Genomic DNA, 19,752 nt, shown 5'->3' on the forward strand with positions numbered 1-19,752 from the left:
ATGAAGGGTAGAGCCACGGGTTGTAACACGTCTGAAATGTAACGTCCACTGTTCAAAGTGCCGTCATTGCGAACAAGAGGTGACCGAGATGTGTAACCAATGGCACCCCATACCGTCACGCCGGGTGATACGCCAGTATGGCCATGACGAATACACGCTCACTGCGATGTTGCCAAACACGGATGCGATCATCATGTTGCTGTAAACAGAACCTGGACTCGTCCAAAAAAATTTCGTGCACCTAGGTTCATCGTTGAGTACACCATTGCAGTTTCTCCTGTCTGTGATGCAGCGTCAAGGGTAACCGCAGCCATGGTCTCTGAGCAGATAGTCCATGCTGCTGCAAACGTCGTCAAACTGCTCATGCAGATGGTCGTTTTCTTGCAAACGTCACCATCTGTTGACTCAGGGATTGAGACGTGGCTGCACAATCCGTTACAGCCATGCGGATGAGATGCCTGTCATCTCGACTGCTAGTGATACGAGGCCGTTGGGATACAGCAGGGCGATGCGTATTACCCTCCTGAACCCACCGATTCCATATTCTGCTAACGGTCATTGGATTTCGACCAATGTGAGCAGTAATGTCGTGTTGCGATAAACCGCAATCACGATAGGCTACAATCCGACCTTTATCATAGTCGGAAACGTGATGGTACACATTTCTCCTCCTTACTCGAGGCATCACAACAACGTTTCACCAGGCAATGCTGGTCAACTGCTGTTTGTGTATGAGAAATCGGTTGGAAACTTTCTTCATGTCAGCATGTTGTAGGTGTCGCCACCGGTGCCAATCTTGTGTGAATGCTCTGAAAAGCTAATCATTTGCATATCATAGCATCTTCATTCTGTTGGTTAAATTTTGCGTCTGTAGCATGTCATCTTCATGGTGTAGCAATTTTAATGGCCAGTAGTGTATCTTCTTATTTCTGTAATCTATTGATCACATATATGAACTTTAGTGTCAGTGTACTTGTTGATTAACGATGTACTAGAACTGCTATGCAGAACAAAATTATCTTCTTAGACATACAAATATCTTCATCGTCTCACTCGTATCTCGAGCTTTAGATATAATTAAGTACATTGAGACATAAGAGTTTGTTTAAAAACCATATCAAAATATAAACATGCGTCTTGACTTCTCTGAGTCCAAGACATGAAGTAAGATAAAAGTCTCTATTATCAAACGAGTCCAATACATGAATGTGCATAGAAATCTGTATTCAATTGTTCATTAGTCTTTTTTACAATCACCACAGACACTTAACACATCAAAGAATACTACATAATTATTCTCTGAGTTTTCATCACGTCTTTTTGGCGCTGGTGGCAAACACCTGTCGTCATCAGTGACTCACCCTTCTTACAGTCTTCTAACAAACTTCGGACCTGCACATAGAAACAGGTGGGAATTTACACTGAAATTCTTGAGGCACTACAATATTTTTGAAATTACGTACAAGCCTTAACAATTTATTGCAACATTAAACTTTATTCAGTTGTATTTTTCACTAGACTTGACTTTTTCCAGAAATGGTTTGTTTGTTTTAATTACAGTAGAAAAGTCATGATAACAAAGTTCTCAATTAATTTTAACATTTGACTGATGTTTAACAGTAGGTACTGAAAGTGTGAAGGGAAAAAAAAGGAGTTGGGAGGGTAGGGGAGAGGGCCAAAGACATGGCATGTTGTTGTTGTTGTTGTTGTTGTTGTTGTCTTCAGTTCAGAGACCGGTTTGATGCAGCTCTCCATGCTACTCTATCCTGTGGATGCGTCTTTATCTCCGAATAACTACTGCAACCTGCATCCTTCTGAATCTGCTTATTGTATTCATCTCTCTCTCTCTCTCTCTCTCTCTCTCTCTCTCTCTCTCTCTCCCTATGATTTTTACCCTCCGTGCTTCCCTCCAGTACTACATTGGTGATTCCTTGATGTGTCAGAAGGTGTCCGACCAACCGATCCCTTCTTCTAGTCAAGTTGTGCCACAAATTAGTCCTCTCCAATACTATTCAGTACCTCCTCATTAGTTACATGATCTACCCATCAAATCTTCAGCATTTTTCTGTAGCATAACATTTCAAAAGCTTCTATTCTCTTCTTGCCGAAAGTAGTTAGTGTCCATGTTTCACTTCCGTACATGGCTACACTCCATTCAAATACTTCCAGAAAAGACTTCCTGACACTTAAATCTATAGTCAATGTTAACAAATTTTTCTTCTTTAGTAATGCTTTCCTTGCCAGCCAGTCTACATTTTATATCCTCCCTACTTCGACAGTCATCAGTTATTTTGTTTCCCAAATAGCAAACCTCAATTACTGCTTTAAGTATCTCATTTCCTAATATAATTCTCTCAGCACCACCTTATTAAATTCGACCCCATTTCAGTATTCTCGGTTTGCTTTTGTTGATGTTCATCTTCTATCATCTATTCAACACACAGTCCATTCCATTCAGCTGCTCTTCCAGGTCATTTGCTGTCTCTGACAGAATTTCAATGTCATCGGCTAACCTCAAAGTTTTTATTTCTTCTCCCTGGATTTTAATTCCTACTCCAATTTTTTTCCTCCTGCTTGCTCAATATACAGATTGAATAACATCGGAGATAGGCTACAACCCTGTCTCACTCTCTTCTCAACCACTACTTCCCTTTTGTGCCCCTCGACTCTTATAACAGCCATCTGGTCTCTGTACATATTCCATATAGCCTTTCGCTCCCTGTATTTGACCCCTGCCACCTTCAGAACTTGAAAGAGAGTATTCCAGTCAACATTGTCAAAAGCTTTCTCTAAGTCTACAAATGCTAGAAATTTAGGTTTGCCTTTCCTTAACCTATCTTCTAAGATACATTGTAGGGTCAGTATTGCCTCTTGTGTTCCAATATTTTTACAGAATCTAAACTGATCTTCCTCAAGGTTGGCTTCTAGCAGTTTTTCCATTTGTCTGTAAAGAATTTGTGTTGGTATTTTGCAACCATGATCTATTAAATTTTCACACCTGTCAGCACCTGCTTTCTTTGGGATTGGAATTATTATATTCTACTTGAAGTCTTATGTTATTTCGCCTGTCTCATACATCTTGCTCACCAGATGGATGAGTTTTGTCATGGTTGGCTGTTCCAAGGCCATCAGTAGTTCTAGTGGAATGTTGTCTACTCCTGGAGCCTTGTTTCGACCTAGGTCTTTCAGTGCTCTGTCAAATTTTTCATGCAGTATCATATCTCCCATTTCAACTTCATCTATGTCCTCTTTCATTTCCATAATATTGCCCTCAAGTACATTGCCCTCTATATACTCCTTCCAACTTTCTGCTCTCCCTTTGTTGCTTAGGACTGGTTTTCCATTTGAGCTCATGATATTCATTCAGGTGGTTCTCTTTTCTCCAAAGGTCTCTTCAATTTTCCTGTAGGCAGTATCTATCTTACCCCTAGTGATAAATGCTTTTAAATCCCTACATTTGCCCTCTGGCCATCCTTGCTTAGCCGTTTTGCACTTCCTGTCGATCTCATTTTTGAGATGTTTACATTCGTTTTCGCTTGCTTCATTTAGTGCGCTTTTATATTTTCTCCTTTCATCAATTAAATTCAGTATCTCTTCTGTTACCCAAGGATTTCTACTAGCCCTTGTCTTTTTACCTACTTGCTCCTCTGCTACATTCACTATTTCATCTCTCAAAGCTACCCATACTTCTTCTATCATATCTCTTTCCCCTGTTCTTGTCAGTCGTTCCCTAATGCCCCCTCTGAAACTCTCTACAGCCTCTGGTTCTCTCAGTTTATCCAGGTGCCATCACCTTAAATCCCCAACTTTTTGCAGTTTCTTCAGTTTTAATCTACAGTTCATAACTAATAGATTGTGGTCAGAGTCTACATATGCGCCTGGAAATGTCTTACAACTTTAAACCTGGTTCCTAAATCTTTGTCTTACCATTATATAATCTGTCTGAAACTTTCCAGTGTCTCCAGACCTCTTCCACGTATACAACCTTCTTTCATGACTCTTAACCCAAGTATTAGATGTGATTAAATTATGCTCTGTGCAAAATTCTACCAGGCGGCTTCCTCTTTCATTCCTTATGCCCAATCCATATTCACCTACTACTTTTCCTGCTCTTCGTTTTCCTACTATCGAATTCCAGTCTTGCTTGACTTTTAGATGTTTGTCTCCCTTAACTATATGAATAATTTCCTTTATTGCATCATACATTTCTTCAATCTCTTCATCATCTGTGGAGCTAGTTGGCTATAAACTTGTACTACTGTGGTTGGCATGGGCTTCGTGCCTACCTAGGCTACAATAATGTGTTCACTATGCTGTTCGTAGTAGCTTATCTGGGTTCCTATTTTTTAGTCATTATTAAACTTACTCTTGCATTACCCCTATTTGATTTTGTGTGTATAACCCTGTATTCACCTGACCAGATGTCTTGTTCCTCCTGCCACTGAACTTCACTATTTCCCACTATATCTAGCTTTAACCTATCCGTTTCCCCTTTTTAAATTTTTTAACCTACCTGCCCGATTAAAGGATCTAACATTCGACACTTCGATCCATAGAACACCAGTTTTGTTTCTGCTGATAACGATGTCCTCGTGAGTAGGCCCCGCCTGGAGATTCGTATGGGGGACTATTTTACCTCTGGACTATTTTAAACAGGAGTAAGCCATCATCATTTAACCATGCAGTAAAGCTGCATGTCCTCAGGAAAAGTTGTGGCTGTAGTTTCCCCTTGCTTTCAGCCGTTCACAGTACCAGCACAGCAAGTCTGTTTTGATTGATGTTACAAGGCCAGATCAATCAATCATCCAGACTGTTGCCCCTGAAATCACTGAAAGGCTGCTGCTGCCCCCCCTCTTCAGAAACCACACATTTGTTTGACCTCTCAACAGACAAGCCTCTTTTGTTACACCCATGGTACGGCTATCTGTATCGCTGAGGCACGCAAGCCTCCCCACCAATGGCAAGTGCCATGGTGCAGGGGAAAGGGGGGGGGGGGGCGCAGGACGTCGCATACACAACCATTTTAGAAATATTGTAGCATGAAATATCAGACGATTGAAGGAGCTTCAAAATTGCTTTCCACTTCTCTTCAATGTTTTCTGGTACTTTTCTAGAACTCGAACTGCAACATACCCTTTGCTTTTCAATTATCTGGGTCAAATATGTGTGTTCGTCAGATAGGTCGTCAGTACTTGTGGAATCTTTTATAATTTAATTAACGACTTGTGTGACCCATCCAAGTGCTAGCTAAATCCGACAGCGCTTAACTTCGGTGATTTGATGGGAACCGCTACTACCACTGTGGGCAGGCTGTTGACTTATATTCTTTTTATAAGTTAATATTAAACACACATTCTTTTGGCCATTACTAAATGATGAGATCAAAAATGAATAGAATAAGATTATCAATAATTTATAGATGATTTACTTCACACACAAAAACAACATATGTACGTTGCCCGTGTTGTGTTGGCAAATGCCTAAGGGGAAAGTTTTGGTGGAACAGGTAGCCATGCCTCCACATTGATGTAAGAGCTTTCTACAAGGTCGGATAAAAGAGACACAGCCTTAAGGCAATGTTTAGAAGTGTGATGGTGTTTTAAAAGTGTGTTGTCAGACACATAAATCTACAATTTTAAAAAATCTGTGCCCCTCATAAACCCTGGAGATTTTGCAACCCTGGCCATAACCTCGGAGAGCACTAAAAACCCAGGACTGTGCAAGCTGATCCCAGACTTTGATAAACCTAAGCATAATAGTTAAGTTATTTGACTGGTATGCTGAACGTTGTGGGTCTGTTTCCTGTCAAGCGCCATTTTTGTTACATCTTTATCAAAATGACTGTGATTATTATTAACATTTTATTAATTGGTTTAAATGTGATCTTATTTCTGATCCTTTGTCACTCCATTTTAGTCATCATATTAACTTTTTATGACAACTACCAACTAACAAAATGTACGTCTTGCAACGAAAAATAAATATTTGCATTATTGTACAGCCAATACAAATAGATTATTTTGTTTTCTGTTCATTGACTATTAGATCAGTATTTTTCAACTTTTAAATTTTACAATGGCTAGATCAAAGTAATTAGAACCGCATGTACCTAGGTTCCAAATGAAAAATTGATAAAAATAAGTAATAAACAATATTGAATTAAGAAAATTGGTAAGATGGTTAAAATGATCCAGTAAAAAGTTAGAAATGAAAAATTTGAACTAAACTAATTATCTGAATAAAAATAATGATCAGTCATTTTGATAAAAATTAAAAAAATACAAAAAACACTTGGATTTGAACCAAACATCCACATACCAGCTTAATATCTTAACCTTTAGGCTACATTGCTATTTCGAACAAATTATGTTGTGTTTATGGTTCTGGTGAATACTGAGGATTTCTTTTTTGGAAATTACACGCAACACCGGCCTACTGGGGTGAATGGTGGCAGTGTGTGGTACCTGGGAGCCCAATCTACACAACCCCCATAGGTGGTTTCAAAATGTTGATCCCACCCCCATGACCTCTCGTTGTCAGCTGTTGGCCATGGAGCTTCATCTTTTCTCACTTTGATCGTACATATGGACACACATTTGTCATAGCTTGAGATTATCAGTGTCATGATTTTACATCTATTATAGTCTCTGGTTATTTATTGTCTTTAAGTTTTCAAGTAGTCCACTGTTAGAGCATCAAAATCTATACATTTGATATTCCTGCAAGTTGTATGATCCGATTCATGTATTGTGTCATACAGAAAGAAATGGTGTTGACACCTGCGCGGTATCTCTTACGTTGTCAGTCTCGTTTATTATGATTACATCCATGAGACTGTAAAGATGTTCCATGTAGAAAAAGGATTGTACTGGTAGAAGACCCATGTTGTTGCAAGTAAATAATTTTCACAGGGTTATTCTACAAAATGTTTTTTTAAAAAGTTCTCATATCATGTATCCCATGACAATGACGTATTCATAGGGGGGGCTGAATAGTTGTAATGTCAGCTGGAATGGTGTTGTGCTGATGTTTAATTACTTATAAAGTACTCCAATTAAGGACTTGAAGCTCCCTAGTCATCTCAGTAAACATGAATTCCTATTGTCATGTGCTACGAGGGTTCATAATTTTGAGCTTAAGGAGATTTACACGTAGTGTTGCTGGAGAAGGGAAAAAATCAGTGCAGTGTGGTCAGTATGGAATTTGTAAATTGGGGGAAATGGCTGAAAATGAGTTCCATTATGAAGGCAAGTTTTCTCTTTTGCAAAATTCTGTGTGAAAAGTTTGTAGTTAAACTAGAGAACTGCATTCGCCAGGCAGACACAAGAGTACTCCATGAGAACTTATGGTAGCAACAGGGTCAACTCCCTGTTTACAACTCCGTAGCTGATGAATTATATTGAAAGATCAGCTATTAGTTTGAGAATTTTTTCCTTTGTTACAACGATTTTTTTCAAGGGATCACCAATTTAGTATTGTAGAGGGAGATCAAGAGATGAATACACTAAGCAGATTCAGAAGGATGTAGTTGCAGTAGGTACTGGGAGATGAAAAAGCTTGCACAGGATAGAGTGGCATGGAGAGCTGCATCAAACCAGTCTCAGGACTGAAGACCACAACAACAACAACAACAACAACAACAAAGATTTGTGATCTTTTCATTATACAGTGTATGCCACATGTTTGCCCATCAGAGGCACCCAATAAGCTGTATACTAAGTGAACATATTTTTCCTTGCCCTACTTAAGGTGTTGGCAGAAGTATGAAGCTTCTCTTTCTGGACTGTAAACATAGCTTGATGTTAGTGACAGCATGGACTAGAATTTAGAAAAAAGGCTTTTTATCTGAGTAACTTTATATCTAAAGCTGTATGACAAGCATTTGAGTACCGTGCTGTTATCACATTGTCACATTATTTTTTGTTTCAGCTTTGTTACTTTATTTAATATTTTGTTTATTATTACAGTGATAAGATAAAAAAATGTACATTTTTGTCCATAATAACCGAAGCTGTTTCATAAATTTTTAGGTCAAAATTAACAATGCTCGTGAAGCGGAGATGCAGTTATCGGAAAGGAGAATCAGAAGCATGCAAGAGTTTGGCACTTCCTTGTACTCAACACTGCCTGCGACATATCATGTATAATGTTGATCAGTTGTTGTATGAGCATTGTACAGCCAAATTCTCAGACAATACACAGTGTTGTGTTCCTGTTTTTGACATATGCCATGAATTACCATTGTGTCCAGAACATGCAAGGAAACGGGTAAGCGCTTCAATGTGTTTCTCAAATCAGTGATTCACAAATGTATGCTAGCACTCTCTCTCTCTCTCTCTCTCTCTCTCTCTCACACACACACACACACACACACACACACACTTCGTCTCACCAATCTTATTCTTATTTCATTTTTTATTTATTTTTACAGTCCTTGTCCCTACCATCACTCATTCACCTTCAGTATTTTTCCCTTACCTCTAAGACATTTATATCCTATTTATTTATTTAGAGTTAAGCTCTCATCTATTATTTTCTGGCATCTGCATCATAGTATGAATAGTGTTTAATTTGAATCTAGAATCTTGTGTGTGTGTGTGTGTGTGTGTGTGTGTGTGTGTGTTTTGTTGTTGTTGTTGTTGTTGTCTTCATGACAGTTTGTCCCATCTGTAGATGACCAGAGGCAAATGGAAGAATGGTTCTCGAAGACTGTGTCTCATTGTCTAAGTCTCATCTCTAATAACCTCAATGTCAGATGGACAGATAATTGTCATCTTTGATATGACATAACAAGAAGTATTATCCTCTTTTTAGTTTTGATGTGATCCCTCAGTTTTAGAGGTCACTAGAATGGTATATGAAATTTGCTTCTGAAATAGGCTCATAGAATAGGTATGAACAATAAAGTTGGTTGTGAAGCCCACTTTCTGTTTGTGTGGTGATTTATCATTCTGTACTGTGTAATATACCAAGACAAGAAGTGAACGGATGGTAACTGTCGAAATGCTGGGACTGTGTTTTTTGTCTTAATGCTGGGACTGTGTTTTTCGTCATTTTTTAACATGCGCTGTAGTGGAAACTGATTCAAATTTTTCAGCAATGTATCTGAATTATACATCATGGAGTGGTCCATGATAGCAGACCATCAGATATTTTGAAGATGTGCTTAGTATTAGTAAGTTGTCATTGATTATTTCTTTGCCTACAGGATAATTATGATCGGATGTGTGCAGAGACTAGACCAAAAAAGATCCGAAAAAAGGCAAAACCATCAGCCATGACTAGACCCAGTAAAAGAGGAAAGAAAAAGAGAAGACTGCACAGGCTGACAGACTCAACATCTGCAGAGGAGATATCACCTCAAGCCACTGTTGTGTCAGACACGCCAGGTGAGGTCATAGTAATTAATAATTTATATTAGTAAATGCCTGGGAGAAGCAGTACAGTAAGCCACTTCATCTTGGCCTTTTGTAACATACCAAAACTGACTATAGAGTCTATTTCGAAGCAGACAGGTATGGATGAAATGGGAGATGTGTATACCATTCCTTTTATGACTGACAGAATTGAAGACATGCATAATAACTTTTGTCAACCTTCTTGTCATGTCAGCTTCATTACAAATTTTCGGTCTGTACAATTCAGCATTCCTTACATGAATTTCATCATCTCGGCTTTATATTTAAGAGAGAAATGGTCATTATGTACTCCATTATGTAATGGATGTATATACTGCACCATAACCATTAGTGTCAGTCTGCATACATTATTAAGTAAGAGCGTTTATTTATTTATTTATTTACTTTTAAGTCATCACTTTACAACTGATTTGTTAGTTTGTTAGTTTCATGTTCCATGGATCATTAACACGATAAATCATAATAATGTAGAATGAGTCATTTTACATATACATCACAACTTAATTCTTAAGTATGGTTTCGTGCTAAATATGTATAAAATTTGTTACTTTTTTAAAATCTGAATAGTAATTCCCACCCACCAACTTTTACACATTACGGTAAGAGAAATTCTTCTACAGATTAGAACAACTTGGGAAAGACAAACTTTTTTAGTTGGTTTCAAATTGTACGCAGCTGTCTGTCAGACATTTTATATCCCTAGGTGGTGGTGTTGTTGATGTGGTCTTTAGTCCAGAGACTGGTTTGATGCAGCTCTCCATGCTACTCTATCCTGTGCAAGCTTCTTCATCTCCTAGTACCTACTGCAACCTACATCTTTCTGAATCTGCTTAGTGTATTCATCTCTTGGTCTCTCTCTGTAATTTGTACCCTCCACACTGCCCTCCAATACTAAATTGATGATCCCTTAATGCCTCATATCATGTCCTACCAACCAATCCATTCTTCTAGTCAAGTTGTGCCACAAATTTCTCTTCTCCTCAATTCTATTCAATGTGTCCTCATTAGTTATGTGATACACCCATCTAATCTAAAGCATTTTTCTGTAGCACCACATTTCAAAAGCTTCTATTCTCTTCTTGTCCAAACTATTTATTGTCCATGTTTCACTTCCATACATGGCTACACTCCCTTGGTAAGTTATCATACATTTTTGTTGCAGTATTGTGTACCCCTTTTTGTGGTAAGGACAACCTTAATGTGGAGTAATGAAAGTCTTTTTCCTTATGGTATTGTAATTGTGTACTTAATTTTTCCTTTTGAACTGCAGTGGACTATTTGCAACAAAATTCGTGAGGGAATAAATATACTATGAAGCGGTAGTCAGATTGCCCTTCTATTGAAACAGATGTCTACAAGATGGTGGTGGGCATGCACTACATATTATTCTTACACCACATTTTGGAACAATGAAGACTTTCTTTCTTAAAACCGTTATTCCATATGGCGTTAATAAATCAAAATACGCAAAATATGTCAACTTATTGAACTTCCCCAGATTTGTATTGATTCTAAGTGCAGATGTGGCTGGACTACGTTGTTTTACGAGTTCCAAAATGTGCTTTTCCCGGTTTAAATTCTCATCAGTATGAACACCTAAGAATTTTGAAGTTTACACCCTATTTATCATTTCCTCATATGTTTTACCCTTATCATTGGTGTAGTGCCCCCAGATGTGCGTAACTGAATGTGTTGTGCATTTTCCAAATTGGGGATGAAACCATCCACAGAAAACTAGTCAATGATGCTTTTAAGAACATTGTTTACTATTTATTCTATTTCTGTATGTATTATTTGATTGATTACAATAGTAGAGTTATCTGCTAAAACAACTAATTCCACTTGTTGTCTGTTACATGGGAGATCATTTACATGTATGAGGAACAATAGTGGATCTATGATTGAGCCTTGGGGAAGCCCATATGTGATTCTCTCCTGTCAGAAAAATGTCCTCAGATTACATTGGTCGAATTATTAAGTAGGACTTTGTGCGTTATTTTGGTTAGGTATGGCATTATCCACTGGTTGGCTGTACAATCAACCATAGAACTTTAATTTATCTCTGAACATCTAGTGCTTCACATAGTAAAATGCCTTAGAGAGGTCCAGAAAATATTAGTCATCATTATTTTGTTATTTAATGCTTGTAAAATTTGGTGAGTGAACATGTAAATGACATTTTCTGTAGAACAACTCTTCTGAAATCCAAACTGTGATCTTCTGAGCACATTATTGTTGCTCAGGTGAGATATTATTGTAGAATACATAACCTTCTCAAAAATTTTGGAAACTGATTTCAAAATGAAACAGGTCAGTAGTTATTCCTATCTCTCCTATTACCTTTGTTATTTAGGGGTTTGACAATGGGATATTTCAGTCTTTGTGGAGAAGTGCCTTGTGTTAGTGACGCATTACATATTTCAGAGAAGACAGAGATTATTATATAGGAACAAATCTATTGTATTCTGTTGGAAACACCATAAAACATCAAATGAGTTTTTATTTTTGAGAGAATGTATAATTTTCTTAATTTCGAAACAACAATTTGGTGATACATTCATTTTACAGAATCATGTGAGAGTTACTTTTTTGACATACTATTCTGATATTTATCTTGAACCGTCCCTCCCTGTACTTTCTACTATAGTTAAGAAATTGTTATTAAATATATTTGCTACCGGTAACTCATTATTAATAGCCCTTCCATTCGGTTCAATAGTGATGTCATCTTGTTCTGTGGCTGGTTGTCCTGTCTCTCATTTCACTACAATATATATAGCCTTACTTGTGTTGTTGGAATTACTGATTTCTTTCTTAATGTGCATGTTCCTTAACTTTTTAAAATAACTATTCTTAGTACTTTTGAGTAGTTTTTGTGGTGTACAACTGCTGCAGGATCTCTACTTCTTCTTGCCAACAAATACATTCCCTCTTCCTTCACAAAATACTTTAGTCCCACTAGTGATCCATGTTTTCTCAAGGCTGTTTAATGTCCTTTCTGATTAGCTTTTGTGGAAAGTTTTTTTCAAATAGTGATACTAATTTATCATGGAATAGATTAAATTTTATGCAAGCATTTGGTCCATTCCAAATTTCATCCCAGACCATCTCTTGTAAACTGTTCTTAAAAACATTTGTCTTGGAATCATGAATTATTCTGATTTCCTCTTAGGAGTATCACACTGTAAGGTACTATGTTATTTATCCTAACCAATTGTGCATCGTGATCAGAGAGAGCATTTTTTACTAGATAATAAGATTTTCTTGCTTTAAACTTCAGAGAAAACATTATCAATCAGGGTCCTACTGTGTTGGAAAGTTAATTACTAAGATCAAATTGTTGGACCCAAATAAGGTTTCCAGATCATTTTTCCTTTCAGAATCCTTTAGAAAACACATATTGTAGTCACCACAGACTGTTGACTGCTTGCTGCTATGTGACAGATAGCATAGTAAGCAATCCAGATTCCTCATAAACATGACATAAAGCTGTTCTGCCTATTACTCAGTCCTCTAATGTTTTGATGAAATAAGCTAACCTTACCTTCCTTTGCATCCTTAAGCATTGTGTGGGGTTCTGCTGTTATTTTGACTGCCTTCAAAACATGAGGCCTGAATCCTGAGTGTAACCTTAATAAAAAGGTACCTCTCAAATGCCAATAACCTCCTGTTCAGGTGTAGCCCATGTGTAGCATATCCCCATCTCTCAATTGTAGCAAGGGGCACTGCACTCATATGAGTTTTCATTTCTTCTGATCGAGCTTAGCTTCATCCCTGCTAGTGCAGCTGGAGATAAAGGCTGTAAGAACATACTTGAGGAAGAATTAAATTTCTGGGATTCAGTTTCTGAATTATGTCTCAATAGTCTTCCTATAAATTGTTTATTGAATTTTGACTTACATATTGTTTATGATTCTGCCTGCAGGAGACTTCCTTTTATTTCTTAAGCCCAAAATCTTTGTGTTAGAGTATTACTGTTTGACTATCCATCTATATAGCAACTACTGTAATGTATCTCATAGTGTAGCAGTGGATAAGGATATGGTGAAAAATACTGGGAAGAAGTAAGAAGATATTGTCCATTATTTTACACAGTCATTACAGTCACACTTAAAGACAAATGTAATTAAGCCCATATGTAAAAATTAAGGCTAAGGTATTTGTTAATTCATGGACAACTCCTTGATATGTGCATCATTTGTTGTGTGGTTAAAAGTTCTCATTATTAGCCAAAAGACAGCATTTGAGTTATTAACCACCAACGTTCTGTCTGTGCAGTTTGTTTTGATTCCACAGGATGTATATGACCTGGGACAACTGGGAGGTCCAGAAAAAAAGGGGATTTTTTCATCCGGGAGAAAACTGGGAAAAACCTGGGAATTTTTTAGAATTCCAGGAATTTTTCATGGTTTTAGTTTTCAGTTAAATTTTTATTATTTTGACTGGTAAGAACCGATACTCTAACAATGGATATTACTGTATCCCTCTACTGCAGAATAATACTGCAGCAATAAAACATGAATGAGAGAAAAAACAGAAATAAAACTTAAGTTGGAAAGGAAATGTGCCGTATACAGCAACAGAACACAGTACTCATATGAGCATCTGCCAACAGCAAAATGAGTCGAAGGCTTTAGGAAGACTATGCAATGCTTCATAACAACAAATTTCCTCTGATGAGCGCGATGTCACAACTGTTTACCTTAGATTCTTTTGAGCAGTTGCGAGCGGGCGCTTGTGAATGCGCTGTTGAGTCATGTATGAGTAGTACCTTCTCCCACTTCCGGGTACAGAAGTGTGGCTGTTAGCTGTACAAGCAGTAGCAGCAAACAGCCAGATGCTACCCAGAAAAATTTTACTGGCACACCCAAGCTGCCAGATTCACGTATGCACAGCAGGCCTGGATCTAGGGGGTGGAAGGGGGGGTGGTATTTGAGATTGGTACTTCGTGAACTATATTCTGTAGTGTTATAAAATAACCATTTGTGCCAAAACAGTCTCGTTTATTTTATGCATGTTACAATGGCTGCAATACTAAAAAGGTCTATTTCATTTTATCTAGTAGACAGTGAGAAAATATACACAATCAGATCGAGAAACCACTCCAGTCTTGGGTACTATTTGTATTAACAGTTCTTCTGTATTAGATAACGACATTTTGATTTTTCATGTAGCAAAACATTTGATGAACTTTGATGAGGAAATAGATTATTTCACAGAAAGGAAAGCACATCGTGTAAAGCTGTAGCAAGATGAAAGAGAAGAAATTGCTAGGACCTAAGGATTGAAGAAATGTATACTGTCTTGCTTGTTTCTTGTCTTGTTTTATATATCCTGTATTTAATTTTATGTCACACAAAACAGCAAGTTATAAACTAATAGGCAATAAAGAGTGCAAATTTTCTGAAGAGTTCTCCCAGTTACAAATAATCCCATCCAGTGTTAATTGCGAGTGTTTTTTTTTAAAAAAAGAGGGGTATGATGTCAAACCTGTCCTAAATATAGTTTGATGGCATCCATTACAAAATATACATGTTTGAATTCCACAGAACGAAGCACAGTGACATGCAATAGAATAATACCATGTGAAGAGGCATGGTGCTGCACTTTGACCTACCTAAGACCAAATAACATGTCTTACGTTTCCTCGAACATATATATTTTATGTATTAGTCTCTTCAGAAAGATGTGTGCTACAAAATCAACATATTTTTGAAAAGTTCTATCTCAAACACTCGTGGGTGGTGTTTGCGGGGGTGGGGGGCACCACTATCTAGTATTGCCACACTTCAGAAATATTGTAAATCTGAGGCTGATGCGCAGAGCAATCAGAGTTGCAGTGGGGAGGTCGGTAGTCTCCACCTGACCCGTGTTTACGATTAGTGATATTGCTGTTTCCTCTTTGTTTACTGCTCTCATGTCAAATAAAAATGGAACAGATTTCTTTGGCAGAGAACTATTAAGTGAATTAAAATACATTCACATAATTATGGAAGGCTAAAATGTATTATTAGCATTAATCACCTTGCAGAACAGTGAAGTTTTTTTTGTCGGTTTTTTACAGAAATTTGTCTTTTATTAATCTTGTCCACTGAAGCAGTCAATTTATTTGAAACAAAGTGTTTAATTCCACACTATTGGCTAATTTCAACTGTTCACTACATTTCAAGTGCAAATTTTCATCTTCTAGCACATATGGTGTTATGCCATAATAAAGAACCAAACATGAGATAATACAGTACTGCTACTCCAAGAAAATTTACATCCTAGTAACCACACAGAAAAGCTTAATATCAGGTTGAGGCCTACTTCGTTGGGAACCTGGACATACAAATGTGCACTTTAAGCTGGATTATGCATTTTAGTTTGCGTCACAAAATTCCGATGCTCTTGGAGTATCCTCTGGTGTCTTGTTTCTTTTGTGACTTAATGTAAGATCTTTTAATGTTTTACATGTTTGAATATACGGGCTTCCTACATCATCGTAGCTACACAAGGGACGCCTGTTACATGGCGCACTCTGGCAACTGATGCAACAAACCTGTTTCTAACAGGTTGCGGGAATATATTGCGAATGGTGGTTTGAAAAGCTTTACTTTCAAAATAAATTTCCTTTTATGCAAGATGAACTATGTGTGAGAATGTACGATGAATTTCTTAAATCACAGAGCATTCGACTCATTTAAAAATCAACTCTTTGATGACGAGCGAGTTAGAAGAATTTCAAGCCCAGAAGATCAGACATTTATGTCGTTACTAAAAATTGACATTTATGTAGTTACTAAAAATTTTACTGTCACAGTTGTGTGATGTATCTTAAGGTATAACGTGCAAAAAAGATCAACATTATATGTGAAAGCGTACCTTCTCGTGCAGCTTATTAATCTTAGAGACCAATATTATATGCGAAAGCTTTGCTTTTCTTGTAATAACACGATGTATATTAATTTAAACGATTAACTTTTGCTGTTTGTGTGTTCGCGTTACTTAACAGTGATGTCGCTATTTGCTGACTACATCACATGTCCTATACTCTGAATATTCGCTGTCATCGGCTGGTGAGATCATGCGACACGAGCTATGACTGGCTTACAAAGGCGCATCAGTCTTGATTTCAATGCTTCAGAAAATAACATGCGGTGTTTAGTGGAATTCGAATTTAAATAATATGAAAATCTGCAGCGTACATGTTACTGCACATAAAGGATCTTTCTAAAATGTGTTTTTTCCCCCTGAGTTTCGTTTTCTAAAGTGCCGGGAAATTCTACTTTCTTTCTTCTTTCTCAGGGTCTTTGTCCCGCTTCAACACGGAGTTGCCTGGTTAATATTGATTTGGCAATGTTAGTTGCAGAGGGTGGCTGGATGCCATTCCTGCCGCCACCCCGAACCCCCCCCCCCTCCCTCCCCCCCTCCCGGGAAAGGAATTAGTGTACCACAACTGTCTGCGTCTAGTGTAAGCCATGTAATAGTGTGAATGTGTTCAAATGTCTGTCAGTCATGGAACTGAGGTGGAATGTGGGGACCAGCCCGATATTCACATAGTGGGATCTGACAGTTTATTAATCTTTGAGACAAATATTATATGCGAAAGCTTTGCTTTTCTTGTAGCAACACTATGTATATTAACTTAAACCATTAACTTTTCCTGTTGGTGGAATTAGAATTTATACTTTCATAATACGAAAATATGCAGCGTACATGTTGCTGCACACCAAAGATCTTTCCAAAACGTGTTTTTCCCCCTGAGTTTCGTTTTCTAAAGTGCCAGGAAATTCTACACTGGTGTATAAAACCATAGCCATTCAAAGGATTGGTAAGTTTTAGAGTTCCGACGGAAAGTGTACTGTCACTTAACATGGAAAAAGTGTGTTTTCACCTGTTAGAAAATGTATTTTTAACCTGGAGATCCAGGAATTTTTTACCTTGTCCGCGTATACACACTGTTATATGTCAGGTTTCATGATGATGTGCCCATCATTTCGTTAATAGTCACAGTTATTGTGGTATGGATATGGAAGTAAGACACTGCGTGAAATTTGAAAAAAATTGCAATGACAAATAGGGGTCACCATGGTTTTGCATTTGGTGCATATTGTATAACACATTGCTGCACATGAAATCTAACTTACATATTGAATTTTGTCTATACTTGTGTGGGGGTCTCTACCTGTCATCAACCTCGAGAAAATTCATCTGATATGGCATACTCATTTGTGGTCATGCCGTGCCAGCGATAAAATCAGAGTGAAATACCCACAACATTACTCATAATTCATGAATTATTTGATATATTGAAAACAGATTTTGGCAAATGATAGCATGCAAAGAGGAGAATACTTTGCCATACGTTTATTATGCAAAACTTCACTATCTACTGTGCTATTACACTGACTACAGCCTTTTTTTAACTCTCTTGTCAGGAACAATTCTGGGACTCCCTGGTTCGGGCACAATGAGCCTGACAGGCACTGATTTTGAAATCACCAGTTATCTCATATTTTCAATTTTAGTGCGCCCATAAACAGTGGCTTTCATGGGAATGTATAGACAGAATGTATGGAAATGGATGCTGAAAGAGTCCTTTTATTAAACACAAGAGCAACAAAATATAGGACAGAAATTTCAAAATTATCACTGAACAGTTACAGTTTTCAGTACATAAATTTACATAAATTTTATTCAACAGTAAATTTTTACAAAGAACTTTAATTTTAAGTCACAATTTTGGTGCTGGTGTTTCTCAAACTGTCTCAGGATTACCAGAAGAAACACATTGATGCACAGAGAAGCAAAGTTGGCAAACCATATTTGCATGGGATAAGCAGATCGCGTGGTGACAACTTTTACATTCATAATTTGACAGTCTTCTGCACCACATTTCAGTAGTGTATCTGTCTTTTGGGATGTAAGAGAGGTGGTGATTTCTCTCTGTCTTCTGTGAGGATAAATCTTTCAAGTTAGCTTTGCAAGCTGGAGGGGATTCCAGTCTTCTTCATATTTCTTCTGCATAACTCTCGGAGAACAAGTTGATATGGCAGTGATTTTAGGTAAATTCTTCTAAGCAGTTTATCCAGTTGATTTCCAAATAACCTGGGAGTTGATACCACCCACATTCAACATTGTGAAAAAAAGAGCATTGACCCTTACTTTGTTTTTTGGCTCCCACTGTAAGTAGCCCACATTTTATCTGCAGTATAAACACCGCCTTCTGGTGAAGTGTAGGCAGTGACTATCTCTGGTTTATTCTTCCTTCCAGATTGGGGATCAATGATATTCTTATTATTAAGTGAAGATACAAAAATCCAGTTTTAGTTCTGGTGCGGTGTGTAGGAAACCAAAACTTTCCAGTCACTAACGCCAAACATACTGTTTTATTGTTTCTTCCCTTTTACATCAACAAAATCTGATGGAAGTTGCCTTTTATTTTTTCTGGCAGTTCCAACATGTGAATTCTTTTTTGTCTTCAGATAGTCGGTGAGGTCAGAATCAGAAAACCAGCTATCAGCAGCGATATTGCGACCAGATCCAAATACAGGCTTAGCCATTCTCTTGATAACTTCACTTGGTTTGCTGCTGAGACATCAAGGACCTGCGGGCTGTAGTCCAAGATAAATCTCCATGTTGACTGTTCATACCATTTTAGCATCAACAAGAGCAAACTGTTTTATTCCATATTTATTTGGTTTTGAGGGTATGTACTGTAAAAAAACACATCTACCACGAAAACCTGGAAGAATTTTGTTTATTGTGACATTGTCCTTGGCACAATAGCTCTTTTGACAAAATTCCTCGAACTTTTCGAAAACTTCACAGATAGGAGTTAGCCAGTCAAATTCTTTCCATTGGGCTCCCATAGGTCATTCATCAAAATGAAGGTAATGTATTAGACTCTTAAACCATTTGAGATTCGTCACAAGACCAAATTTTTCAACATTTTCTCCTTCAGTCCCCCATAGTTCCACCAGACTTTGACGATTTCCTGTGTATGCACATGCTAGTTACAACAAGCCAATAAAAATCTCTTTGTTCATTTACATCTTTGGAACTTAGGTCTCTCTCTCTCTCTCTCTCTCTCTCTCTCTCTCTCTCTCTCTCTCTCTGTGTGTGTGTGTGTGTGTGTGTGTGTGTGTGTGTGTGTGTGTGTGTCTGGAGAAACTGTTCTTGCCACTGACATCGCATTGGTTTGTGTGTTTGATGATTGTTTCGAGGATGTCAGTAGTGGATAAAGTACTCCAATATTCAACTGCATTTTTAGCATTTCGTATGACTCCAGAAAATTGAGTAATGGTCTTGTGAGATCCCATGTGATGCCTTTTCCCAGATGACTTTTTGG

At 37.6% G+C, this 19,752-nt stretch overlaps 1 protein-coding gene across 2 annotated transcripts in view; it reads left to right on the forward strand.

The window, feature by feature from the left end:
• LOC124795188 (INO80 complex subunit D) overlaps nucleotides 1-19,752 on the forward strand; it is a 156,604-nt gene that overhangs the window by 90,004 nt on the left and 46,848 nt on the right. For both annotated transcript variants that reach the window (XM_047259090.1, XM_047259091.1), the window contains 2 exons: nucleotides 8,031-8,268; nucleotides 9,209-9,389. In XM_047259090.1, coding sequence (XP_047115046.1) covers nucleotides 8,031-8,268; nucleotides 9,209-9,389 — 419 coding nt within the window. The remainder of the gene's footprint in view (nucleotides 1-8,030; nucleotides 8,269-9,208; nucleotides 9,390-19,752) is intronic.

Source organism: Schistocerca piceifrons, chromosome 4 (assembly GCF_021461385.2).
Source record: "Schistocerca piceifrons isolate TAMUIC-IGC-003096 chromosome 4, iqSchPice1.1, whole genome shotgun sequence".
In the NCBI taxonomy this organism is placed as follows: Eukaryota; Metazoa; Arthropoda; class Insecta; order Orthoptera; family Acrididae; genus Schistocerca; species Schistocerca piceifrons.